At 46.9% G+C, this 26,720-nt stretch overlaps 1 protein-coding gene across 1 annotated transcript; it reads left to right on the top strand.

Moving 5' to 3' along the window:
• ABCA5 (ATP binding cassette subfamily A member 5) lies at window positions 1–21,449 on the top strand (the record flags this gene model as incomplete). The annotated part of the gene is made up of 38 exons (XM_079544209.1): window positions 1–105; window positions 882–1,086; window positions 1,939–2,100; window positions 2,316–2,413; window positions 3,243–3,472; window positions 4,317–4,458; window positions 4,646–4,834; window positions 5,142–5,289; window positions 5,574–5,742; window positions 7,102–7,160; window positions 7,574–7,684; window positions 7,872–8,047; window positions 8,279–8,398; window positions 8,647–8,785; window positions 9,058–9,148; window positions 9,321–9,460; window positions 11,083–11,202; window positions 12,034–12,235; window positions 12,472–12,641; window positions 13,372–13,505; window positions 14,578–14,715; window positions 14,929–15,042; window positions 15,332–15,502; window positions 16,013–16,126; window positions 16,253–16,390; window positions 16,507–16,581; window positions 17,215–17,306; window positions 17,678–17,798; window positions 17,886–18,003; window positions 18,127–18,218; window positions 18,368–18,543; window positions 19,027–19,102; window positions 19,184–19,278; window positions 19,560–19,679; window positions 19,812–19,961; window positions 20,429–20,508; window positions 20,763–20,818; window positions 21,342–21,449. The coding sequence occupies 38 exons, from the start codon at window positions 1–3 to the stop codon at window positions 21,447–21,449; spliced, it is 4,944 nt and encodes a 1,647-aa protein (XP_079400335.1).
• Window positions 21,450–26,720: the final 5,271 nt, after the last annotated feature.

Here is a 26,720-nt window from a genome sequence, read left to right as displayed (position 1 = left end):
ATGGCACCAAATGCTCCGAGAGAAGCGGGGGTGTGGAGGCAAACCAAAGCACTCCTGTTCAAGAACTGCTTGGTGAAATGCAGGACCAAGAAGAGCAGCGTCCAGGTGAGCAGAGCAGAGCTTCTGCACATCGGTGTGGGGGGCAGTGCTCCGTTTTACAGCAGTACTTCTGAAGCCTCAGGGTCTGCTCTGAGTTCTGGTTTGAAAAAGGCTTTTTCTGAAGGCATTTCAGAATCCTTAGGCTGGAAATTCATCTTCAGAACATATGCGTTATCCAGGAAATATTCTTGAATGAACATGGCAACCTTAGTGCATTTTCCAGAACATATGCACCCTTCCTAGCTATCACAGCTGGCCACTGCAGCAGGACTACACCTCTCCAAAAGGTTTTTCTGTTGTAAATGTTCAGCTCTATATATAGAGCTGAACATTATATATATATATAATCATATAGGTGATATGTACAATGAGTTTTGAGGTGAACAAGATCAGTGCAATGCTTGGCTAATTGCTCAGTGGTTCATGGTTTGCTTTGTTTCTTTCCATCTAGCATAAGCTTGCAGATATTTGAAGCATGCATAATTACTCCTTTGTACCTTAAATTGGCTCCTCAAGTTACCAATGCATGCCATTAAAATCCTGCTTTGGTGCCAGGGAAGGATTTGGCATTGAGATTGTTGTATCAAGAACATTCCGGGAACTTTGCTGTAAAGTAGTTACATTCACAGTCCATTGTCTGAGCTCTGGGAGTGAGGGAGGATGGGTCGATGGCTGGACTTGGACATCTTAGAGATCTTTTCCCACCTCAGTGATTCTGTGAACCCGTTGTAAACTCTTGTGTCTCTTTGAAGTTGTCATTTTTCCTCTGTTTCTTCCCACAGGAGGTTCTTTTCCCTCTCTTCTTCTTGTTCTGGCTGATCCTGATGAGCATGATGCACCCACATCGGTGGTACGACGAGGTCCCCAACTCCAACCTGGGCGTGCTGGACCCCTCAGTGCTGGTGAACTTGGTGGTGGGGTACACGCCACCCACCAGGATGGCCAGGGAGATCATGAGGAAGGTGGCTTACGATAACTTCGAAGACGGTACTCTGAGCTGAGCAGTTGGCTTTTCTGAGCTTATTTCCTGCTGCGGCTTCTGTTTAGTGAGGCAGCTCGCTCTTATTGCTAATGATAAGGAAAAAAAAATCCCATCTCAGATAAAGAACAGAATGCGAGGGTGGTTTTTGCTTGACTAGAACGTGTTCTGGCACTGCCTCCTGAATGTGCTTATTGTGCTGCTGTGGCAGCAGCGAGTGGTTTGTAGCTACAGAAAAGGCTCTCAGAGGGCCCAAAGAGCCCCTGATCCACTGCAGGGCAAACTGCAGCTGCCCATGGCATCCCTGTGCATGTTCACAATGTGCTGCTGCTCTGCAGACTGTTCACATTGAGTTTTCCATCCCAGGGCCTCTATCCATGCAGCATTTCTTTTTTAGTGATGATTGCAATTAACACTCTCACCTTTTCTTTTGACAAGCATACAGAAATATTTTTAAGTGCTTTGCCCAGCGGGCACATCTAAGCAGAAACCAATATATCCCAAACCATTCTGATGTATTTTTGGTTTGGTACCCTTGATTGTCTTCCTGGTGGTGTTCATACTTCAAAGGTACCACTGAGAGCAGCACAGCCCCATGCCTTTATTTTCATTACAGGTATCCTCATCTGCTTTCTGCCTTTATGTTTCCCTTTGATTTGCTCACCTCAGTACCAAGCGACAGTTCTGCAGCTTCAGGAAAATGCTGCCTTTAGTAGGACAAAAATATAGCTCTATATATATCCCAAAGCAAATAAATCATTAATGATTAGCGTGGCTTTTCTTTAAAATAAGCAGCATCGCACCCTTTTCCTTCCTGCAACCCCAGCACGTAAATCAACACAATAATTTCCTCCATCCAGCGGGCCTCATCACAGAGGAGTATTTAAGTGAAGAGGACCTGGAAAAGGCCAGTGCTTCCAAATCCTCCAACTTCGTGGGTGTTGTGTTCAAGGATGCCATGTCCTACCAGCTGAGGTTTCCTGACATGGTGGCTATGGCTTCTGTTTATACAGAGTCAAGAGGTAAATGTTGCATGCCTGATGTGGGGGATAAACTAGAAAATTAGGCCTTTTCTTTTGGCCTGATGTTGTGTGTGTATGTGTATAAATGTGTGTATATTTATTTATCTTTGGAAGTTGTTTTCACCTCTTAAGAGGCATGGCCTCATCTGTATGTTGGTGCTGTGGCTGCTCTATGCCCACCTTCTTGCTTTTCACACTGCCTTGCTGTTCTGCAGCCAGCTGCTCCAGCTTGCGAATGAGCTGCGAGTCCATCACGTACTGGACCTCAGGATTTGCAGCTCTGCAAGCGTGCATCGATGCAGCCATTATACAGGTCAGTCCAAAGAAATAATGCAATACCACCACTGGGGTTCATGTCATTGAACCACTGAATGTTTGGGGTTGGAGAGGTCCTTAAAGCCCAGCCGGTTCCAACCTCTGCCATGGGCTGGTTGCCATCCTACATCATAAGACTCATTAAGGTAGGAAAAGACCTCCAAGATCCCCAAGTTCAACCCCAACCCACCCCCACTCTGCCCATAACCACGTCCCTCAGTGCCACATCCCCATGGTTCTGGAGCATCTCCAGGGATGGTGACCCCCCACTCCCTGGGCAGCTGTCCCAGTGCATCACTTTTGAAGAAGAAATTGTTCTTAATATCCAACCTGAACCTCCCCTGGCTCAGCTTAAGGCCATTACCCCTCATGCTGTCAAAGCTGCCCTGGGTCCCGTCCATGGCCATGGGCATCTCTAGGGATAGGGCACCCACAGCTCTGAGCAGCAGTCCCAGGCTCTGACCACCCTCTGAGTAGAGGACTTCCTTCTCACATCTAACCTAAATCTCCCCTCTCTTAGTCTTACACCATTCCCCATCATCCAATCTGCCCATGCAGATCCATGAGCTCCTGAGAGTTTCTGCATTGTTGTCTTCTAACCTGTGCAATGCCACACCAAAAAACTAGCTTGACTCCAGTGAGCTGCCACACTGTTTAGTTGTCACATCTGACTCAGACACATTCTTGTCCAGCTGAATAATGCAGACAATTCCCCCTTGCATCCAAACGAGCCCAGTGCACACCAGCATTACACAGAGCTGCCTTGTCCTTGGAGCAGGGCTGGGACGTGAGGCACGGTGTGAGCCCTGCTCTTCCTTCCCTGGCAGCTGAAGACCAACCAGTCCGTGTGGGAGCAGCTCGAGCTGACGAGGGCCACAGCGATGGCAGAGGCAGCCGTGATGGAGATCGACAATTTTCCTCGTGCCATCATTTTGATTTACCTCGTCATTGCCTTCTCGCCCTTCGGGTATTATTTGGCCATTCATATTGTGGCAGAAAAGGAGAGGAAGCTGAAGGAATTCTTAAAAATACTGGGGCTTCATGATACTGCCTTTTGGTACGTATTTGCTATGGCCCTGGCATGTAATTAAACCAATTTAACTCCATAGGAGGGAGCAGCCCAAACAAGAGATTTTAACGTGCTTTCTTATTGGAATGGAAGTTGTCCCATGTAGTGTAAGGCAATTGGTTTTGGTATTTGCTTTTTTTTTCCCAAATCAAAGGATGTGCTAATTCAAACACATTGATAATTGCAGCTGAGCTTTGCCTGCAGCTTCTTTGTTTTTCCTGCTGGTTTTTGCTGTGTTTTCTGCCCCAGACCACTCTCTGACATCAGTCCCTCCTATGGTGCCCATTGCAGGTGTCTCCAGCAACATGTGTTACGTTTCTGCTTTGGGAAATTGTGGGATGCAATGGGGATGGTCCGTTAATGTAGTGTCTGAAAAAGCACTGAGAGATCTCAGGGAAGTATTCTTTACCACCAGTGCACAAACCACAGCTGTTGGCTGAGGTCAGAGCTGCTTTTGTGATGGAGAGGGTTTTATTATCCACCCAGCTACTGGAATGACCAGTGTGTTAAATTTTAAATAGAATTTCTTTAATTATTGAAACCTACTGCTCAGTTTCCCGCTGCTGGTTAAACGAGGAAATCAATTATGCAAGTTCAAAAATAAAGACAAAAATCATGAATCACCCAACTGTCCATCTTTGGGGCGCAGTGGATGTGCTGCAATGCTCAGAGCAGCTCCAGGGATGCTCACAAGGGCTCTTGTTTTGCCACAAGCCTGTCTGCGGTGGTGCAGCAGCCTGGAATGTGAAGGAATATAGGTTTGGCTCTTTCTGCATGTTTTGGTCTGGGGGTTCATTCAGTCTTTCAGCTTTTCTCCCATTTTTGCCCATAGGCTTTCCTGGGTGCTGCTGTACACCAGCCTGATCTTCGTCATGTCCATCCTGATGGCTGTGATCGCCACGGCCTCCTCTCTCTTTCCCCAGAGCAGTGCCTTTGTGATATTCCTCCTTTTCTTCCTGTATGGCATCTCCTCCGTAAGTACTCTGGGTCCTGCTGAGTTTGGCAGTCCCACCTGCAGGTGTGTTCCTTGCCACCTCATCCTGTTCTCTCTGCTAAAACACGTCCTTAGGACAGAGCAGTGTCTTTCCAATTTAGATTTTTCTGTGCCTGCTATTCCTTTGTTTATGTCTCTATTTGTTTTTATTTATTATCCATCCTTAGGTATTCTTTGCCCTGATGCTGACGCCTCTCTTTAAGAAGTCAAAGCACGTGGGTATCGTTGAGTTCCTGGCCACGCTGGCTTTTGGGTTTGTGGGGCTGAACATCGTCCTGCTGGAAGACTTCCCCAAATCCTTTGTGTGGCTCTTCAGCCCTTTGTGCCAATGCAGCTTCCTGATCGGCATCGCGCAGGTAGGGATCCTGCTGCCGGGAGCCATAGAGATCATTTTAAATCACTTAATTATTTTATTTTTTAATTAAACTATTGGTGGGGAAAAGTACCTATCTACTTCATAACTCCCCGTGGTGCTTTCTAATACCAAATTAAAAAGTAATGTCAAAATGAAAAGCATGATAAACTTGTAACACAGTGCAGCACCGTGCAGCTTTACCCCTTGTGTTTGTTGCTGTGTTGGTTGCTCTTTAATTTTGTTCTGCTGCGTGCCTTGCCATGCTGGTACAGTGCAGGTGTGCAGCACCTGTCTGTGTTTGTTGGTAGGTGATGCATTTAGAAGATTATGAAGACGGAGCAACGTTTTCAAATCTAAATCATGGTCCTTACCCACTTTTTATCTCCTTAATTCTACTGGTGCTGGACAGCATATTTTACTTGCTGGCAGCTGTCTACCTCGATCAGGTCATCCCAGGTACGTGCATGAGGGAAGCTGGGCTGTGCTGAGGGGTGTGAATTGCTGCAGTCTGATAGAGCCAGGTGATGCTCTCTTGAAGCTGGGAGAATTGGGGGTCTTTTGGTGATGGAAATGATGACTTAAATGTGGATCATGTGTGCATGGCCTGCAGAATCCCTCCTCAATTAGGACATGGGCTGACTCCCAGACTTCCAGCAGGGCAGCTCTTAGCTTTTATAGCCACAATTCATAGGCTAAGATGTATTTAATGGTACCGTTTTCTTTTTCCCTTTATTACCCAGGGGAGTTTGGACTGCGCCGCTCGTCGTTTTTCTTTATGAAGCCCTCATTTTGGTCAAAGCGCAGGAAAAATTACGAGGAATTGTATGAGAGCAGCATCAATGGCAACCTCAGCTGCAGCGAGATGGTCGAGCCCGTGCCCTCCGAGTTCCAGGGGAAGGAAGCCATCAGGTACAGTGTTTACCCGGATCACCTGAGCCCTCAACATTTCATGTAAAACGTGACAGTTCTTCCCATTTCTCGAATCCTCTGATTCAAATGGCATATGGTATGCATTGCAGTGACTTTCTGTGCTCAGTGAAGCCCCACCGTCAGCTAGGTGGCAGCTGTCCGAGGGCAAATCACTGGGCTTAAAGAGAGCGTTTGTCAGTGTGCTGTGCTCCTTCAGCTCCCAACCCAGCTGGTTTTCTGTCCCACGGGAGCATTGCAGATGCTGAAATGCCCTCTCTGCTGGGAGGGGTTGTTTTCTGGTAACGCTTGGGCTGAGCTCTAGGTTTGTGCAAGTGCTCTTTGCAGGCCAGAGGGGAGCTTTGTGGTTGTGCCCATCTGTCCTATGCAGGGGGTTAAACAAAACTGGAAAACAGAGGTGTGTGCTCTCATTGTTCGCTCTGTTTCATCATTGCCGCTGTCTTGCACATGGATGTCATGTCGTGTGATTTTAATAGCATCTGCAGAATCTTTCCCCTAGTCCTTGTGTTCAGCATTATTCATCCACGTGACTCCATGTGAGCTGAGGTCTCTCTTTGCTCCCCGTGGTTGTCTGTGCTGTCTGCATCTCTTTGGGTGTCTGCCATAAGGTGGAGGGATCCGCTTCTAATCAGAACATTCCCAAAGGTCATTTTTTACCTTTCTCATCTTTGCTGGACTCTTCCCATCATGTTCCTTTGCCAGCTCTCATTTTCCCATTGTCTTGTCATCTTTGCACTTTGTTGTTTTTCACAACATTTCTCCCCTCATTCTATATGTCTCTTATTTCCTCCCTAGCCTCTTTGTCTAGGTGCCCATTTCTCACATCTTGCTTTCAGGTAAACTGAGGGGTTTTGTTGGTGTTCTGCTGTATTTTTTCTCTGTTTGAAAAGCAGTGGGACTGGAAGGAGTATTTTCACCTTTCTTGGCAAGAAAAATGCTTCTTTTTGGCTCATTTTGTTGGAGAGCCATCAGAAATCTTGTCTTTGGAGCCTGTTGTACTAATACTTCTTTTCCACAAGCGTCTGTTGGACCTGCTGTCAGTTTGTGAAGTTGCTGTACACTGCCCTTCTGTGGCCTCTGGTGCCTTGTTTTGCCATATGAAAGAGACACAGATGGAAATAATTTGATCTTCCTTCATAGGAAATGCATAAGGTGACAAGAAAAGCTTTCCGATGGCAGGGTGGAGAAGTTCTGGGACGAGATGTCCCATCCCTTGCCTTGCCTCTGTGGCTCTTAGGCCTGTTTTGTGCCACTTCAGCATGGCTGTTACGCACTGTTGTTCATTCGCAATGACATGCAGAGATCTTAAACCAGCTTATACAATGCCGTGTCTTCTTTCAGAATCAGCTGTGTTCAGAAAACATTCAGGAAAAAAGGGGAAACTGTGGAGGCTCTCAGAAGTAAGAACCCTTTAGCTGTTAAGCTGCTTACCAGGTGCAGAAGAGAAATAGCTGCATTGCTGAGTGCTTTTTGTCTTTCCGTTTGGGCTTTTTGGTTTCTTTCAGTGGGGTGGGACTCGGAGCATGATTGCTGGATGTGCTGTACGTGTCCTGTCTCACTGCTCGGTTGTTAATATGGCTCACCAAGGCCAACGTGGTGACCCCTCTGCCCTTGTGAGGGTTACAGCCACCCCTGCCCCATCTCCCCATCCTCTCACCTTGCTTCCCTGTGGCACAAAGCCGTAATGAAGCCGGGAGGTTCCGCCCAGCAGAGCATAAATGCATACCCCATATGGCAGTATTTGAATTCACCTGGCTCCAGGTGCCGTGAGCGCATCACCAACCTGTGCTCTCCGTGTCCTCCTCCTGGCTAGACCTGTCCTTCGACATCTACGAGGGGCAGATCACAGCTCTGCTGGGGCACAGCGGCACTGGGAAGACGACCCTGATGAACATCCTGTGTGGGCTGTGTCCCCCGACAGACGGTGAGCCAGGAGCTTTGCTTCTAGAACCATTCACCCCCAATTATTTCTGTGAATAATGTCTGTAAGGTCTCAAAGTCCTCTCCTTGCCCTTATTGGATTTCCCATGCCTGCTTTCTGACTGGCTGTTAAAAAAACAAACAAACAAACAACAAACATGTTACCTTGGACTGCTGTGGGCTTCTTGTAGGGTTTGTCTCTGTCTATGGACACAGAGTCTCCGAAATCGATGAGATGCTCGAAGTGCGGCGCATCGCAGGCGTGTGCCCACAGTCTGACATCCACTTCGATATATTGACGGTGGAGGAGAATCTCTCCCTCTTTGCTGCCATTAAAGGAATACCTCAGAATGACTTGATACAGGAGGTAGGTTGCTCGTACCCCAGTATTATGTTTTATCACAGAACCAGAATCTTGGAAGAGAGTGCTTGGTACCATTTAGTCCAGTGTTGACCCATTCATTTTTTTCCTAGCAACCTAAAGCACGCATAAAATATTTAAATCCTAGCATCAATTTGAGTGCTAAACATTATGAACTAGCTCCAAAAAGCCTGTTTCTTGTTTTTTAACCAATAAGTCTGTTTCCTGTGCGTGAAGGTGCAGAAGGTGTTGCTGGATTTGGATATGCAGCCCATCCGAGATAACCAAGCCAAGAAGCTCAGCGGGGGACAGAAGCGGCGGCTGTCGGTTGCCATTGCTGTTCTTGGGAACCCAAAGGTGAGGGTTTCCAGGGGTTCAGCCTTCGTGCATGAGGATGTCAAACCATTTGGTGGGGGCAGAAGCTGTGCGTTTGGTGTCTTTGTGAAATGCAGAGCTGGGAAGTGCTGCAATATTTCCCGTGTGCTTTGAACAGCTGATTAGCAGCTGCAGACCAAAGAGCCCATCCATACCTGTTGCTGAGGCAGGATTTTCTGAGCCCAGCACCTTGGACGTGGCTTTGCAAACACTTCTCCTTGCGCACAAAGGTTTTGCTGCTGGATGAACCGACAGCAGGCATGGATCCGTGCTCACGGCACATTGTCTGGAACCTCCTGAAGAACAGAAAGGCGAATTGTGTGACGGTCTTCAGCACTCACTTCATGGACGAGGCAGACATCCTTGCTGGTTAGTTGGGTTTTGGGGCCACTTGGTGGTCTTCTGGTTCAGAGGGCCTTCTTCATTTTCCTGCATTTATTATTATTGTTGATAATTTGCTCAGGGAAGTGCTGGAATCACCGTCTCTGGAGGTTTTCAAGAAAAAAAGGGATGTGGCATTGAAGGACATGATTGGGGGGGTGGTGGGGATGTACTGGGATGCGACTTAGTGATCTTAGTGCTCTTTTCCAACCTTAATGATCCTGTGATTATTATTATCATTCTTATTTATTGATTTCTAGATCGTAAAGCTGTGATTTCTCAAGGGATGCTGAAATGCCTTGGATCTTCTCTCTTTCTGAAAAGCAAATGGGGAATTGGCTACCGCTTGAGGTACTTCTGTGTGTTATCTGCTACGTGGTATCACCTATCAATAAGATACCCCAAAAACAGCCTTTTATCATCTTCATTCTGAATGCTCGGTGTTCCTCAGGCTGCTGTTCCTGATACAGGCATCAGGAGGAAGGCTAGCTTTTAAAAGCCAGTTTCTTGTGCATTTCTGTAGCATGCATATTGATGCCTACTGCAACACGGAAGCCACAACCTCACTGATCAGGCAGCACATCCCCACAGCCAGCCTGATCCAGGAGAACACCCAGCAGCTCGTCTACACGCTGCCACTCCGGGACATGGACAAGTTTGCAGGTACTGCGTTGGATGGGGTGGCTGTAGAAGAGAAATCCAGCAGGGATGGGTGTAGCTTGCATTACTTATCAAATTGCTGTTTCTGCATTTGTTTTTTTTTTGGCTGAAGGTCAGGCAGTGAGGTTTTTCATAGAATCACAAAATGGCTGGGATAGAAGGGACCTTAAAGCCCATCCAATTCTAGCCCTGCTCGGGGTAGCGATGCCTCCACCAGCTCAGGCTGCCCAGAGCCCCATCCATGACCATGGGCACCTCCAAGGATGGGACGCACACAGCTCTCATGTCTAACCTAAATCTTCCCTCTTTTAGTGTAAGACCATCCCCCCTTGTCCTATCACTCTGCCAGTGTAAAGCGATGGTCTCCATCTCATTTATAAGCTCCCTCTCAATACTTAATTGCTTCAGTTCTCATATGTTTCTCAGCAGGTGAGGGCCCTCTTTTGTTCTTTAAGGGGCTGTGGTACGTTAGGAGGTATCAAGAGCAAATTCTGGGGAGCTGCTTGCAGCAGAAATGAGACTCCATTGTCGCAGAGCTCTGTGTCCAGGAGAAGCATTCTGTTGCTGCAGGACATTGCAGTGGAGCCAAAAAGTCCCACAACGATCCCCTTGTTGTGAGCTGCAAGGAGCATCCTGTCCTCACACTGACATTTGCTGCTGAGAGAACAGGAAACAAATGTGTTGGTTTCACTAGATGGCAGCAATTAACTGATTTTAATTGCACACAGTGTTCCTTGTCCATCTCCCAGCAGGAGATGGAAGAAACGAGGTGTCCTTCTTATGCTATGAAATGCTAAGGGGGGAATCAATACTGATGAGAATGCAGCTCATATTTCAAAAATGCTCTTTTCCCATTGCACTTAACTAGTTAATAATTGATTACCTTTAGCAGTCACTGTGTGTGCTTTTGAAAAACAGGCACCTTTGTGCACGACTGAACTGATTCCTCCAAAGTGGTTGAGGTCAGGCTTTGCAGCTGGGGAGGCCTGCTGAGAACTGGGGGGTGTCTAGGAGCTCTTTCCATCTCATATGTTGGCTCCAGAACTTCTTGTTTTGTCAAGTGCTTCATTTCATAGCACTAGCAGGAGCCTGATGATGGTTTGTACCCTGAGGAGCAAATAAGCACGCTCTGAGTGTGATTTTGGTGTCCAAGCTATGCACATCACCCAGGATCTCCTGCCCAATTAGGCTGGCTTCACACACCTGGGTGATCTTTATTTATTTTTGATTTGTTTCTCTATTTATTTGTTTGTTTGTGCAGTTGCCCAGTGGTTCTATTTGTAAATTCTCTCCCTGTCTGATTGGGATGAGCTGTCCTGCAGGTCCCAGGATAAGAATCCAGAACCCTTCCAACTCAAGCCATTCTAAGCCAGCACTGAGCTTTGGATGCTGAGGTGCTTCCCTTAGGTCACACGCTCTGTTTTCCATACCTGAAACCCTGTAGTTATGCCAAAATGAGCCTGTCCCATTGTGGTTCTCATGCCACGACCATTTCCTTTGAGGTAAAGCAGCCACATTTACACAGGGTGCCTTAGGTATGTAGAGCATCCTGGCTTGCTGGAGGACCTGTCAGGAGCACGAGGCCATTGGCACAAGGCAAGCAGTGTGCTCCCTCCTGCCTCCAGGCTTGTTCTCCGACCTTGACACCCATTCCCACCTGGGCGTGATTTCTTATGGGGTTTCCATGACGACGCTGGAGGATGTCTACCTGAAGCTGGAAGTTGAGGCAGAGATTGACCAAGCAGGTGGGACAGCCCATGGCACGTTCCTAATTTTGCTTGTATTCGGTGTGCTCTGAGTTAGTGGAGCAGTGTCCGTGCCCCATGGCTGCTTGCAGGAGGTTTGCTGCAGAGGCAGGAGTTAAAAATCCCCCCTCAGATGGCTGTGTCCAGCAGTACAGGGCTGCTTGGGTCTCACGTTGTCCCAAGTGTATGAAATATGCAATGAGAGAAACACAGAAAAGCGGTGAGCTGGGTGCAGGGAGGTTCTGGGAGGATTTGGGTATGAGTGCTCTGCCTGCTTCATCTCTTCTGTGATGAATTTTTCATCCGCTGTACTTACATCTAACTTCCCTGTTTCATAATGGAGCTTTTTAGGTCTACTTTTTTTGTTGTTTTTTTTTTTAAAGTGCTTTATTTTACAGAATGGAACTTTGGGAAAATTGTAAAGGCACGACATAAAATCTATCTCCAGCCTTCTGCATGGGTGTGAGGAAGTTCAACAGCTGGGTGTGCTGAATAATGCAAGTGCACACCTAGGCTGATGGAATGAAACCAGGGCAAGTCTGCATCATCTGAGTGTTTCTAGGCTGCTCGTTTTGTTCTTCCTAGGATGGAAATTTGCATCAGCTGCTTTCAGTGCCTGATTTATGTGCAGTTCAGAGTTTTGGGGTATATTGGTGTCATTGGGGTTCAGAGCTTTAAGTTGTGTAGTGTCTTGGTGCTCCCCTGAGCCTGGGGTGGGAGCAGACGGTTTCTCAGTAGTGATGGCAAAGAGTCAATGGCCCATGAGCTTCCTCCTCAAGCCATGCAGCTCTGTCCATCCTCCTTGTACCACGTCCCTCTCTTCCATCACAGATTACAGTGTGTTCAGCTCCCAGCAGGCGCAGGAGGAGGCAGACATGAGCTCGCAGGATGACATGGAGCAGAGCCTGCTGATGCTGCCAGAGGCCAGGTCAGCCCCACAGAGCAACGCAGCCCTGTGGAAGAAGCAGGTTTCCACCATAGCCAGGCTTCACTTCCTCAGCCTCAAGCGTGAGAACAAATGTGTCAGAGTGATGTGAGTATCAGGGCCTTGTGGTTTGTACACAGAATCCCCCAAACCAAGTTTGAATCATGCCGGAGAAATGGCAGGATGCAATTTGTTTGTGTTCAGATATGCCTGTATAAAATGTGAGGCTGTCCAGTGCCGTTGAGTAGCTGCATGTTGGGGTGATGTTGCTTTAACTGACATGCACGTATCCTTGGCACGCATTTGCTGAGCTTTAATAAGACCAGACCTTTTCTTTCTTTCAGGCTGTTGCTTTTTCTGATTTTTCTCGTCGTTCAAATTCTGTTTTTTCTCACACACCACTACATCAAACATTCGCTCGCTCCGCTCAGGCTCTCCCCAGAGCTGTACCTGCTGAGGCCCGGGGAGGAGCACCACAAGTACAGGAGCCGGCTGCTGCTGCAGAACTCCACAGGTGGGGAGGCAGAGGAAGAGTGCAAGATGGGGAGGAGGGTGCTGGGGGCAAACACCAAGTTCAGGATGTTTTTCCTTAATATGAATTCAAATGAGGAGTTTCCGTGGCCAGATGTGGTAGAGGGAGAATCCTGAGGATTGGCTTTGGAGATCCTCCTCTCACCCCTGGTAGTGCTGTGCTCACTGTGTCTAAGGGAATGGAGGTGACCAGTGTGAAGGAGTTGGGCAGGAGGACATTTGGATGCATTAAAGTCCTGCTACAAAGCACTTTGTAAAATTACTTTCTGTTTCAAGTTAAAATGTTTAACAGTAAGTAGCAGCAGTGTGGGCAGTAGAAATAAACGCATCTTTGAGAATGTGGGGGCTCTGCACTCAATACAGTTCTTCAGTCCTCCAGATATGATACCAAAGTGCCACCAGTTTCCATCTGCCAGCTCATTCTCTGAAGCACTGAGTATCCTGGTGATGCCCCTCAGCACACTGCTTCCTGCTGTCACCTTCAGCTGGTGCAACTGAATGGAATAATACAGCCAAAGTGTCTTTTGAGTTCCTGGGAGGGCTGCTGAGCAGGAAGCACAAATAAAACCATTCGTGGTGCTCAGAACAGCAGAGACCACTTTTGGGTCATCATGCGTAATGAAAGGGTTGTCGCTCGTTATGTGGTTGTGAAAAAGCAGCACTAATTCTGTGTGGAAGGCTGCAGTCTGATGATGTTTTCCCATCTCTTACAGACTCGGATATCGATGATGTTGTCCGCTCTCTTGGCAGCATGAACGTGCTGCTGGAGATGTTCAATGGCAGCGATTACATTTCAGCTGCGCCTCACAGTGCAGGATTGAACGTGTACGACCTCCAATCCCAACAGGTGAGATGGACAGACAGACAGACAGACGGTCCTGCTCTGCCCAGCTCTGGCTTCCTGGCTCTGTAGCCGATGGGGTGGATGCTGATTGCTCACTGGTGGTGATGGGGTTGAAATTTCATCTCTGCTCTTTGAGTATCCAGGGACAGCTCTGTGTATTGGAGCTGTGGGTTGTTGTCATCAAGGAGGTCAAATTTAAAACAAACAAACAAAAAAGATAGTCTCAAGTGTTGAATTATATAATCAAATAATGTCATACAATAGCACTTATGCAAGAGGACTGCAGAAAGGACTTGTGTTAACAGAATGGAGATGAGATACGATCAGAATAAATGTTCTTTCATAATAATAATTATGGTAGATTAATAAAACTTCTATTCGCCCTTTTCCCTCGCAAACACACAGAAAGCCAAGGGAAATATTTTACTTCACGATAGACTTGGCGTATGGGTTTGTTTTTCACTTGCACTGGCTGAATTACAGTCTGACAGAGTTATAATTCCATGGCACTCTCCTGTGTAAAGAAAGATGAGCATCTTGGGCTGTGCGTGTTCATTTCAGTACGGTCACTAAAGGAGATGAGGACAATTCTAACACTGGGGTTGTACTTCATCTCCAGCAAAGGAAATGCTTTGCAACGTGTCAGCTCTGTCTCACGTTCCCTTCTTAATTCCTTGCAACTGTTAATAGCGCTGTCACTGCAGGCTTTAGCTAACATAAATTGTTCCTTGTCTGTTTTTCAGATGCATTAGCAAGAAGTTATGAATGCAGATCCTTATGTGCTTTGTTTTTCAGTCTGTAATTGGCTGGGACATCATTTGTCACGGTGTAACAGTTGCATGAAATGTTTTGGGAATTTATTCCAAATAATTTGTTCTCCGTGAGCATGACTGTTTTACTGAATTAGTTTGTGATCTAACCACCCTGGGCAGCGCGCAGCTTCCTGCAAAGCATCCTCTGTCACACAGAGATTTTTATTGCTGTTCAGGTTTAATTAACCCCACAGGAGAGCTCTCTCAGGGTGTTGTTACCCTTCGTGCAGAATAATGAATATAACAAATGCTTCTCTTTCCAGAACTACGTTTTTACAATCGTCTTCAACAGTACCATGGTGCACTCCGTGCCAGTTTTGATGAACATCATCAGCAACCTCCTTCTACGTGCTCTGAACGTCACCGAGAGCATCCAGGTCTGGAGCCACCCCTTTGTCCAGGTGAGCCAACCCAAATCCCTTCGTCCAAGCATGCATCAGCTGCAACAGGGCTGGTCCTAAAGCAGCATTAGAATAATGCAGACCATACCTTTTAGTGTTTGCAGTCATGTTCCAATCATAAGTGTATATGTTTTTGGGGGGCTTTGTCTTTTTTATTTTCATTTTTTGGCTCTGAAACATTCAAGTACTGAAGAAATCCCCTTTGTGTTTCAGGATCTTCCAGACACCGTTTTCAAACTAGAGATCTATTTCGAAGCTGTGCTGTTGGGAATCATTGTGACTGGCATGCCACCCTACTTTGCCATGGAGAATGCAGAAAACCGTAGGGTAAACTCTGTATGAAGGTCACAAGATCTTCACAGCCTTGGGGTTTCTTGGGAAAATCTTGGGAAGTGTTTTAGATGGTGCCTTGCAAGGCACAAGGAGCAGCGCAGCTCCAGTGCTGGTGGCATTGGGTAGAGCAGGTTTCAAAAAGTCCTTTGGCTCTCCATAGGAATGGAATGATAAATGGGCAACACGCTCTGATCTCATGTCCAAGTGATGCTTTTTAACGAAAATTGGGATCCCACTCATGCACCAGAGATGAACGTTGTGGGTTTTCCTTTCCCCATCACAGCTCAGGGCGTACACACAGCTGCAGATAGCAGGGCTCTACCCGTCGGCATACTGGGCTGGCCAGGCTCTCGTGGACCTCCCACTGTTCTTCTCCATCCTCGTCCTGATGCTGGGCAGCCTCTTCGCCTTCCACTACGGCATTTATTTCTACGCTGGCAAGTTCATGGCTGTGGTGAGTGTCGTGGGGCAGAGCACATATGGGTGTGCTGTTAGTGTCCACAGAAGATCCACGATCGAGGCTCATGGTGCAGAGGCATCAACGTGCCTGCATCAGAACCACTTCTATCTCTGGAAAAAGAATTTAGTTTCAGGATAGTTGAGGGGTATGGGGTTTCATTCAGACCCAGAACAAAGCAGAGTTTTAAAGTACAGAGCCTCCCAAGGCAGTGCAGCATCACTGTTTGCTCTATCTGATCATTGCACCGCTGTCAGCGGCACCCGGCTGCCAACAAGGTTGCAGTGACTTTGAACACAGAGCAGCTCTGCAGTGAATTGCAGCGTGTGATGAAGTGGAGAGTGCTCCAAGTCTTCGTGTTGTTTGCATTCAGAATGGGTTTGTCTGATATCTCAGCTGTAGCAGAGAGGAATTGTGTTCTCCCAGTTTCCTTCCCGGAATCTGTTTCTCTTCACTAATGGGGTTTGGGATGGGAGCGTTGTGCTGACTTATCTCTTCTCTTTGTAGCTTTTCTGCCTCATTGGCTATGTTCCATCAGTCGTGCTGTTCACCTATGTGGTCTCCTTCACATTTAAGAAAGTCCAAAACACAAAAGAGTTTTGGTCATTTATATACTCAGTGGTGAGTAACTCGGCTTTGGTAAAGTGGGAATTTAAAAAAAGTAAATAAATGAGGCAGCATATCCCTTGAGACTTGGAATTGAATGAAAATGCCCTTTTTTTTCCCCCTGTTTTTCTTCTTGTACAGACAGCTTTGCTGTGTATGGTTGTCACTGAAGTGGCCTTTTTCCTGGACTTTGACACGGTGACCACTGCCCTGCATTGTGCCTTCTGCACCTTCGTTCCCATCTATCCCCTCATTGGCTGTCTGATCTGTTTCATTAAGGTAAGGGCACAGAGAATTTGTAAATGGCTGAGCTGAGAGCAAAGTGCAGTGTGGGATGTGCAGTTTCTGGTGGGTAATTTCTTATTTAAGCATGTTTTTTTTTTTATCATTATCAGGTCTCATGGACAGGCAAACAGAAGAGAGGGGAATACTATGACCCGTGGGATAGGCTCCTGGTAGCCGTTATAGCTGTAAGTATGATTGTTTGCCTTGTTTCCTATAGAGAATTGTAGACTCCCACTGAGATGCCCCTTCTTTTTGGGCTTTTGTACAAATAAGACTTAGATCTAATGCTGAGCATCACTGGAGCCTGCTGCTATGCGACCTGCTGCAGCTGGAACTGTATCAGTAAAATGTGCTATGCCTACCAGCTCAACATATCCTCCTTCAGTAGTGTTACTAGCAGTGCTGTTATTAATCCTGATTATTGTGGCAGTCTGTACAAACAGAGCTCCAGAGCAGGGGAGAAAATAAGCAGTTCCTCCTAGAAACCAGGTAGTTGCCATGAAATCAAAGCAGCCTTTTCTATCCAGGGAAGCAGGGATGTAATGATGTGGACATGGTGATAATGGGTCAACAGTTGGACACGGTCAACTCATTGACTTAGTGGTTGGACTTGGTGACAGCAGAGATCTTTTCCAACCTTAATGGTTCCACGGTTCTATTTCATCATCTCAGAACCATCAGCATTTCTGTGGTGGTGAAGAGTTGTCCTTCATCACGCTGCTGGGGGTCACCTGGAGGGTCACCAATAAGGTCACCTGTGGGATCTCCACCCTTGAAGGATTAGCAGTGCTCTGATGGGCTGGACCTGTGTGTTTCAGCCCTATTTACAGTGCATCGTGTGGCTCTTCCTGCTGCGGTGCTTCGAGTTGAAGAGTGGAGGGAGGACCATCAGAGAGGACCCATTCTTCAGGTGGGTTTCTGAGTTTTCTGAGTTGACTTGACTTTTAAGAAGGAGTAATCCAAAGGAGCAGTTCTTAAAAACAGCAGTGGTTGTTGTTATAGCTATGGGGAATATAGCAGGAGATGAAATAGCTGAGTTATATCCCATCCCAAACGTCTGAAGAATTTGTTATCGTAACATCATTTGTCTGAAACCCAGTTGGTAAAGTGCAGAAATATATATATTTTTTTATTACCATTTAAGTCGTCTTTGTGCAAAATCGGGAATCTTAACGGACGGCAATCTGTATAAAAATAAGGAGTTGTTGAACACAGAAATTTTCACCCAAGTGCAGAATTTTTCACCTGAATTCTGGCATCCCGGTGTCTTCTTCCCCTTAGGAAATGCTCTAAAAAAGCAAAGTCCTGGAAGCTGCCAGATGCTCCATGCAATGAAGACGAGGATGTGCGGGCAGAGAGGCTGCGAGTGAAGGAAGCATTGAGCAACCCCACCAGCGAGGAGGTAACACCATGTCCTGACAAGGACAGCCTGAATGCCAGACCCATCATTTTACTTACAGACCTCGTGGGCTCTTCTGTCTGTCCTCAGGTGCCAGCAATCCTGGTCAGCAGCCTGCACAAAGAGTACGACGAGAGGAGGGAGTTCCTTCTGGGGAGGAGGATAAAGAAAGTGGCCACGAAACACGTCTCACTCTGCGTTGGGAAAGGTTTGAGTTGAACAGTTGAGGTTTTGGGTGGAGTTGTTGTCTTTTTTTTTTTTTTTTTTTTTAATATGTTTTAATCAATTGATCTGACCTCACAGGCAACGTTTTGTGTTGTTCCATCTTTAGGAGAAATCCTGGGGTTATTGGGACCTAATGGAGCTGGGAAAAGCACGCTGATTAATATGCTTGTTGGAGAAGTTGAGCCAACCAGTGGGCAGGTAGAGCCTTTCTGCAGACATTAACAGAAAATGAATCCATTTTGCATTTGTTTTATTAGTACTGGTCTTCTTGGATGTTAACATGTTAACGCACACAAAAAACAGTTCAAAAGCTTACAGCATTGTCAATTTCTATGTTTCTTGTGCAGGTCCTGATGGGAGGTTGCTCTCCTGGAGGGAGCAGCGAAGATGGCTCCATTCAATTTGTGGGGTACTGTCCTCAAACCAACCCGCTCTGGCCAGATATCACCCTGCAGGAGCACTTTGAAATTTATGGTGCTATCAAAGGAATGAGTCAGGCTGATGTTAAGCAAGCGATAAAATGGTGAGTGGTTTATTATAGACACCTTGGAGGTTATAGCTGGTGAATGGTTGTTTTTTTTTTTCCACTTTCTCTAACGCATTTATTTTTTTTTCCACTCAAGTTTATGATGGGATCACTTTAGCCAATTCAGCAAGTGTTAGTTTGTGGCTCAGGAGATGAAGATTCAGCCGTGCAAAATTCAATTGTTGTTTGTGTTGTTGGGTTTGTTGTTTTCTTTTTAATTTCTGAAGTCCTGGGGTCATCCTTGGCAGGGGCTGCAAGACAGCAAGCTCAGAGCCATGTCTGGTTCTTGCCTCAGAGTCCCCACAGACATGGAAGTGCCCAGCTCCCATGCTGCTCATTGCTTCGCTTTTTTTTTCTTGTACAAATATGCATAACTGAGTTCTTTATGTGGATCTGTGGAGGTATGGTGTGATGGGAGAAGAGCTGACACATCACACACCACCTTCTGTGGGATTCTCATCTCCTCTTCTCCTTCCACAGCATCTCAAGTGCCCTGGATTTTAAGGACCACTTGCAGAAGACAACGAAGAAGCTGGGCGTGGGGCTGAAACGCAAGGTATGGGAGAGCTCCCAGGGCTGCCACGGGGCTGCAGGCAGGGGGTGTTGTGTCCTCACCCCTTCCTTTCCTCCCCCTCAGCTCTGCTTTGCCCTGAGCATGCTGGGCAGCCCTCGCGTCACGCTGCTGGATGAACCCTCCACCGGCATGGACCCCAAGGCCAAGCAGCGCATGTGGTGAGTGCCCAGTAGGAAAGTAGCCCTCATACCAGCACCAGTGTGTGCTGGGAAAGGGAGCCTGCATTACTGCCAAGTGCTGATGTTCAGGTGCCTTTAACCACAACAGTGGAAGGACTGCAGAAACCAGCAGGAAGCAAACACGGAATGCGTTTCTCTCTTACAGCAGCTCTGTTTGCTGGTTCCCTTGTAGCATCTTCCCAACATCTCACACAGAGCTCCGAAGATGATTTTGCTGCTCCTTCAAGTCACGTCCTGCTTTACCCTTTGCTGTTTTGCAGGAAGGCGATCCGAGCAGCCTTCAAAAACAAGGAGCGGGCTGCCATCCTGACCACACACTACATGGAGGAGGCAGATGCCGTGTGCGACCGTGTGGCCATCCTGGTGGCTGGGCAGCTCAGGTATTGCTCTACAGGGTGGGCTGCTGGGGGCTGAAGGATTCATCCCTTGGGAAATGCAGGCAGACAGCTTTCTGTTCTATTTTTCTTCTATCTGAATTTGAGCGTGTCGTGATGCGTCTCTGCGATTGGCAGGTGTATAGGCACCGTTCAACACCTGAAGAGTAAATTCGGCAGAGGGTACTTCTTGGAAATGAAATTGAAGGACACAGCAGATGTACAGCAGGTGGAGTACCTGCAGAGGCAGATCCTGCACATCTTCCCGAACGCAAACCGACAGGAAAGGTAATGCTGAACAGATAGGCAAAGCATCTCACATTCGTGCAAGCCTTTGATTTCACAACAGCTCCTTCCTATCGTGTAAGGAACGCCGTAGTACAAATGTTTGCAAAAAAATACTCACACTTTAAAATACTCACACTTAGCTTTAAAAACAAAGCAAGCATTTTGCAAGTCAGGAAAGCCGCAGTGCTGCGCTGCTGGCTGGTGCTGGCACAGCAGATGCACACCCACATTTCTGCATAACCTGTCAGCTTCCTTCTCTGGAAATGGTAAATTCTGAGTCACTGAGTCCCTGCCCTTAGCTGGAAGCTCATGGTGGGAGGGTGGAACACCCCTGTTGTCCTGTGTGGTGATGGCCCAACAAAAGGTGTGTGGAGTAGCCTTCAGAAAATGAATTTAAATCCATTCCCTTGGATATTCGTATTTTTGCTTTGTTTCACCTGAAGCTGATTTTGCTTTGTTTCTTTCAGCTTTGCTTCTATCTTGGCATATAAAATCCCTAGAGAAGACGTACAGTCACTTTCACATTGTTTTTCCAAGTTGGAAGAAGGTAACTGAGCACTCACCACATCGTGCCTGAATACCTTTCTGTCTCCCACAGCTGTTCATTCACTGTGGAAAAAGCACTTACACATTTCCATTTAAAATCCATTGAATGTGTTTTTTCTTTCTCTGCTATTGACGTTCCCATCTCTGTCTCTTGTGAAGCCAGAAGTAAGCGTGTAAAGCTTTAAAACACTTCAGATCCAATTTTCTCAGATAGCAAAGTGTTCCTAAATGTGTTTTCTCACACTCTTTTAACAGTGAAATACGCCTTTAACATCGAGGAGTACAGCTTTTCTCAGGCAACTCTGGAACAGGTATGTTGGAGATGGTGTTCCATGGATGTGACCATGCTGTGCTGTGGCCCTGCTGGTTTTCTAGTTGTTTTTTTTTCTGGGGCTGGAAAAAAGCACCAAATATTAAAGTTTCCCACTTGAATCTGCAGCAGTTCTGTATTTGTACAGACTGTCTTGTGGCTGAGTTTGTTCAGGCATAGAATCATGGGATCATATGGGTTGGCAGTTGGACTTTATCATCTAAGTGGTCTTTTCCAACATGAATGATTTTATGATTCTTTGATCCTGTGATAGGATGGGAGGTAATGGCCTTAAGTTGCACCAGGGGGAGGTTCAGGTTGGATATTAGGAACAATTTCTTCTCCAAAAGAGTGGTGATGCAGTTGCACAGCTGAGCAGGGAGCGGGGGAGTCGCCGTCCCTGTAGATGCATCTGAACCGTGGGGATGTTGCACTGAGGGACGTGGTCAGTGGGGTGGGCTTGGGGGATCTTGGAGGTCTTTTCCAACCTTAATGATTCTATAATTCCACGATTCTAATTCGAGGTATTTGTGGAGCTGGCCAAGGAGCAGGAGGAGGAGGAGGGCAGCTTTGGCACACTGAACAGCACGCTGTGGTGGGACCGGACACAGGAGGACCGAGTGGTGTTCTGAACAGTGATCCCAACACCGCTGTGCTGGGGCAGCTGCGTGGGAACTTCAGTGCTGGGACAGAGCAGGAAGAGAATGGCGTTCAGGAACGCTGGTCATTGGTACCTGAGGTGTGCTGCAACTGCGGAGCAGGCGGTGAGGATCCCTCTGTATCCTGGCTGCTGGGAAATCCCTGCTCTGCCGGTTGGTTCCCAGCTTGCACAGAGGGAGGAGATGCTGCTGGGATGGCCGCTGGTCCCCTGGGGCTGGTGATTTAGCACTGCAGGTCAGGATGGCCTTGTGGAATCCTGCGTCAGGGCAGCACCATCCCCAGAACATCCTTTCCTGCTGCACCATGCTCCTGCTGTTGATCCAGCCCTGCCCCTGCTTGGAAGGCACAAATGCCTGGAAGAAGAGAGCATAAATCACTCCACTGTAGTCATATTCACTGCAAACGGGTTCTTGAAGTGCACTGCAGGCTCAGCTTACTGTCCAACCAACCTGGAGCTGCTTGTTTTCAGATAGGACACAGCAATCATCAACTCTTGTGTTCTTTCCTACTGCAAACTGGCAGATGTAATTGCTGTGTGCTGCCAGTCCTGGCAACACCAGTGTGTGTAATGCATGCGTGCAGGGCTCAATAAGTCTGCAGAAGTGGATCCATTTTCCCCCAGCTTGGTACAAGTACAAAGGCATAGCTGTGTAGTGACGGGATTTGCAGAAATGCATCTCTTATCTTTGTTCAAAGCAGTCTAATTCCTTTTTTTTTGGGGTGTGATGACATGAATCCTGCCAGCTGTTCCTGGAGATATGTTCCTTCTTGGCAGTAGATAAGCAGATGCAGCACTGTTCCCTCATCTGTCTTTGCTGTGGTCACAGTGGGTAACACAGCAGTGTGCTCAGCATGCTGTGCTTCCTCCTGGTGCAGCAGCTTTGCAGTCACCCTAATAAACCCAAAAAATGAGATCCCAATTCACATCTTCACAAGTAAGAATAGTGCCTTTATTTTGCATCAAAGCACTACAAATAGAATTACATTATCCTTTATCCTAAGATGCAACAAATATATGTTTAAAATATATTATTTTCTACACAAAGCTGTCATCACTTTTTTAGTTTTGTAAGTGAAATTGAAGATTAGCAGTTCAGTGTGTTCCACAATGAGCAGACGTAGTGATGTGTTTTTATCAAAGCATTGCCTTCATAACTCATATCACTTGTGTATCTTCACTTTAAAGTTAGAAAACACCTTTTGTTTGTCTTGAGAATATTCAGAAATGTAGGGATTCAGGCAGATAGTTGCAATCCCAGCTGTTGTGTCAAATCTGCCACAGTGGTTTATCATCACATAGAGATCTCAGATGCCAATGGAAACGTTTCTAACCAACATGGGGAGATGTGAACTCTGTGTGCAACTTTTGCTTCCTCCTTCGTAGCCATAGACTGCAAATAAAAGTGTAGAGTTTGCCTTATGGTTGGGTCCCTGAAAGTGTTCCCACAGCTGCCGTGCAGTTGGGTTCACATTTGTGTCTCACAGCCCTTTGCCGTCCGCGTATGTCCAAGGTAAGTGTCCCCAAACCCACATTTCCACCATCCCTTTGTACATGGTGTTTGCCAAGTGTCCTTCACACATCTGTCCTGCAGCCTAGCACACACTTCTTTCATGTAACAAAGGTGCAGTTCTGAGCTGTTAGCCTTGATGGCTTTGTTCCTTTTGTTCTGTTTCAGTTATAGAGTTAATAGACTGTAAAATAGTTCAATACAATAATACTTCTGTCTGGGTAACATCACCTTATTTTGAATAATTCCATGTTGTCTGACCTCTAAAGTAGACCCTACACACAAACTTTGTTAGCATCTAGGTTTCCTCAGCTTGGTGCTCCTCACCTTTACCTTGGTATAACCTTGCTGGTGGTGGCACCATGTTTGTGCAGCTCCACCTGCAAGGAGTTAGGCTCATTGAGTTAGCATTGGGGTTTCTTCATGGTAGTGTTTTGTTGGTGCAGCTCCATGTGCTGGAATCGGGCTCATTGAGTTACCCATGTGTTTGGATAGGATCTTTGTGGTGGTGTTGTGTTTCAAGGTGGCATATATTGTCATCCCCAAACATCTCTGGAATCGTGGTGTACTGTTGTCAGAAGTCTTCCAACGTGTCATATGGTGTCTGTAATTGCCAGAACTAGGAGAAATATGCAAAACTAAACCATAGAAGTAGAATTACACTGTAGGCTAGAACTTTACTCCTGCATATGCAAGTCCTTTTGTTGAGCTGTTACCAGTGACATTCCAAATTCCAGCCCTTGTGTCCCTGCCCAGTTGGTGCTATGGGAGGTGGAACAGCTGGGAGGTGACACAGGGCAGGACTCGGGCCATGGGTCTTTAGGCAAATCAGTGGTGCCTCTTTCTCAGACATAATGGTCTTCAGCTTCTTTGCGCTGCGATGTTGCGTTGCGATGGGTTGTTGTGATGATAATTAGCTCCAAAATTTTGGAGATGCCTTTCTTCGAGTGTTGTTATAAGAATGTATTTTTATATGGAGGGATTTAATGCGTACCAAAAAAAAAGTCCTTATTAAAAAATACCTGTACAATGAGTGAAGTCTACAACGTAGCCAATATTCAGTGTTCTGGCAGCAGAAAACAGAAGGTAACAGCTCTGCACATGCCATGTCTGTAATGCTCCTGATGTTGGAGTCAGGCATTTGAATCTTTTGTGGTTAATTTCATACTTTTTTTTTTCCTCCATTTAACCATTATGATTCTGTTTGTAAAGCTGAGGGTTTCCCTTTTCCAGCAGAAAGTACTACCAAAATAAAGATGGATTGGATTGTTAAGTGCCTGCATTTGTTTGGTGGCAGTGTTGTATTGCACATCCAGACCCATGCATTACCGACCCGTGGAGCGGTGCACCTATCAAGAATTCACCCAGCCAAAAGGAGCACTTCACTGCTCTGCTTGGATCCATGCCTGAGACAGACTCAGTGGGTGGCTGCTGGAGTGGGTGGGAAGAAGAGGATATGATGAAAGTCGCCCATCACCAAGCCCTGGGATCAGCTAAGGACATGATGGAATGAAAGGGGGTTGTGCGTGTGCCAAGTTACCCCACGTTTGTTAATGCAAATTTGGCCCAAGTTCTCAGTTTCCACACTAGTTTGTGTTCAGTGGTGTCTCGAGGGTAGCGTGCCATTTTTTATTTCTCTTTTAAGCTGCAAAACAAGATCATTTCCGAGTACTGTTTTCTTAAGAGCTCTTCCAAATGCTCCTGATTCAGCACATTGAATGTCTCAATGGTCCGAGTTCCCTGGAGCTTTCAGTTCCCCTTTTTCCCTGCTCTGAATTGCTTTGAGCCTCCCACTTGCAGCTCCCACCCCATCCCTGTGCCACAGGCACTGACACCAGCCCTGGCACTGCTAAACTCCATCCAGCTGCTCCTGGGAGACTTGCAAGCAGCACTGGAGGTGCAGCTGTGTGCAGCTGTTGTGAGCAGGAGCCCAGCAGCAGCACTGTGCAGGACGGGGAACCCAAAGGTGAGCTCACTTAAGGTCCTTTCAGCATTAAATGCATTTTCTGTTCCTGTAGGAATGCCTGGGCTCTGCTGTGCGCTGGGTAATGAAGTGGCCCTGCAGCAACCCTGTATAGGGGATCTCTCAGATACATCACTGTGTTATGTTGTCAGTGAATTCGCTGAGAACGAGCTGTGCATCTGTGCTGTCCCACAGTGAAGAGCAGCCTCTGGCTGCTGTTTGCTGCCCGATGGGATGCGGGAGCGTGCTCTGCTCCTTGCAGTGAGCACTACAGCAGCTGCAGAAGAGCTGCAGCCTGGTGTCAAGCAACAGCTGGGCTGCTTCTGTGCTTTTGCTCAATTCTGCCAATCAGTTGCAGAGCTGCTGTTCTAAGATGGTCAAATTGCTTTCTTTTAATGTGATTAGTCATGTGACTACATGCCCTTCCTATGTATTTGGACTTCCTGGCTTATCTGATCTCCTCACCATTTGGCATGCAGATCCATTGGAAAGCTATTTAAAAAATTAAAAAAAAAAAAAAAAAAAAAAAATCTTGATCCCAACTTTGCTGGGGAAGCAATTAAAAGGAGTGGAAGCAAATTATAAGTATACTAAAAACAAAGGGGAGAAGAAAAGCAAGAAAGAAAATCACGTCTGGGGCACAGGGCTGACCCCAGAGAGGAGAGAGTGCTGTTGACTCCTTGTGATTGCACATGTTGCAAGCACCAGGTATGAAATATGATGTTACAACCCATGTACGCTTCTGAATGAAATAATATAATGCAATATGCAGTGTTGATGCTTCCAGCTGCTGTAGCAGTGCTCATAGTGGGGTCAGCACTTACCCAGGCTGACGTCAGGCTGCAGAGAGCCACGGCTGTCAGCTCTGCAGCATCCAGCTGTCAGCTCTGCAGCATCCAACCCTGTCCATCCAGCACTGAAGGAGAGGACGAGCCCGGACGTCCCCGAGCTGCAGAAGACACTGTTGTGATGGAAAGTCCATTGCCAGGTGAGGAGCTTCGTATTGCTGTTTCGTAAGTGAAAAATCACATGCAGGGTGTTTCCACGATCGAGTTTTTTCAGGGTTATTTCAATAGTGTTATGCTAAAAGCATGAGATCGGTGCTTTCCAGCTCAATTCTCAACACTGAGCTTCGCACCAACATGTTTAGGAAGCAGAAGAACGACGAAGTTCTGCATTTCTGGCTGCATGGATTTTGACTTGCCACCGATGCAGCACTCGTCTCAGCTGAGCCTGGCTCCATCCCCAGTGAAGGCTTCTCCAGGGAGGACTCCCTAAGTTCACTTCTCTCAGGGAGGTTTTAAATTTGGGCTTAGAGCCGTTTTTATGAGCTTTTTGGAGGAAAATAACTTCTTTGAAGAGCTGCGTGTGAGAGCAGAATCAGTACAAGTCTATCCCCTATTTATCAGGCAGGGCGGTGCAGAGCTTGGCTGCAGTTTTCTGTTGGCAGATGTTTGCAAGCAGGAGGGCACAGCGCTCACCTCTGCACTTTGGTGCATGAGGGTGCGTGCAGGGAACCAGCAGCGCTGCAGCCCTTCCTCAAAACCCCTTCCTGCAGTCAGCTCTGGTGTGGGATCCCAAAGAAAGTTCCAGGCACAGCAATTCAAGATAAGCTCCGTGCCAGTAGCTGGGGAGCAAACAGGATCCGTTACCCCGGAGTCTGCAAATATTGAATTCTCCCATAAACAGTGAACAGAGTCGTAGAATTGTTTATGAACTCCAGCTGTCCAATCCGTGAAATCAGGAAATGATGTCCAAGGGAAAAAGAGCAC

The sequence above is a fragment of the Tetrao urogallus genome (assembly GCF_951394365.1).
Source record: "Tetrao urogallus genome assembly, chromosome: 18".
NCBI lineage: Eukaryota > Metazoa > Chordata > Aves > Galliformes > Phasianidae > Tetrao > Tetrao urogallus.
The sequence above is the reverse complement of the archived record's forward strand: the minus strand, read 5'-3'. Positions and strand labels throughout refer to the sequence as shown.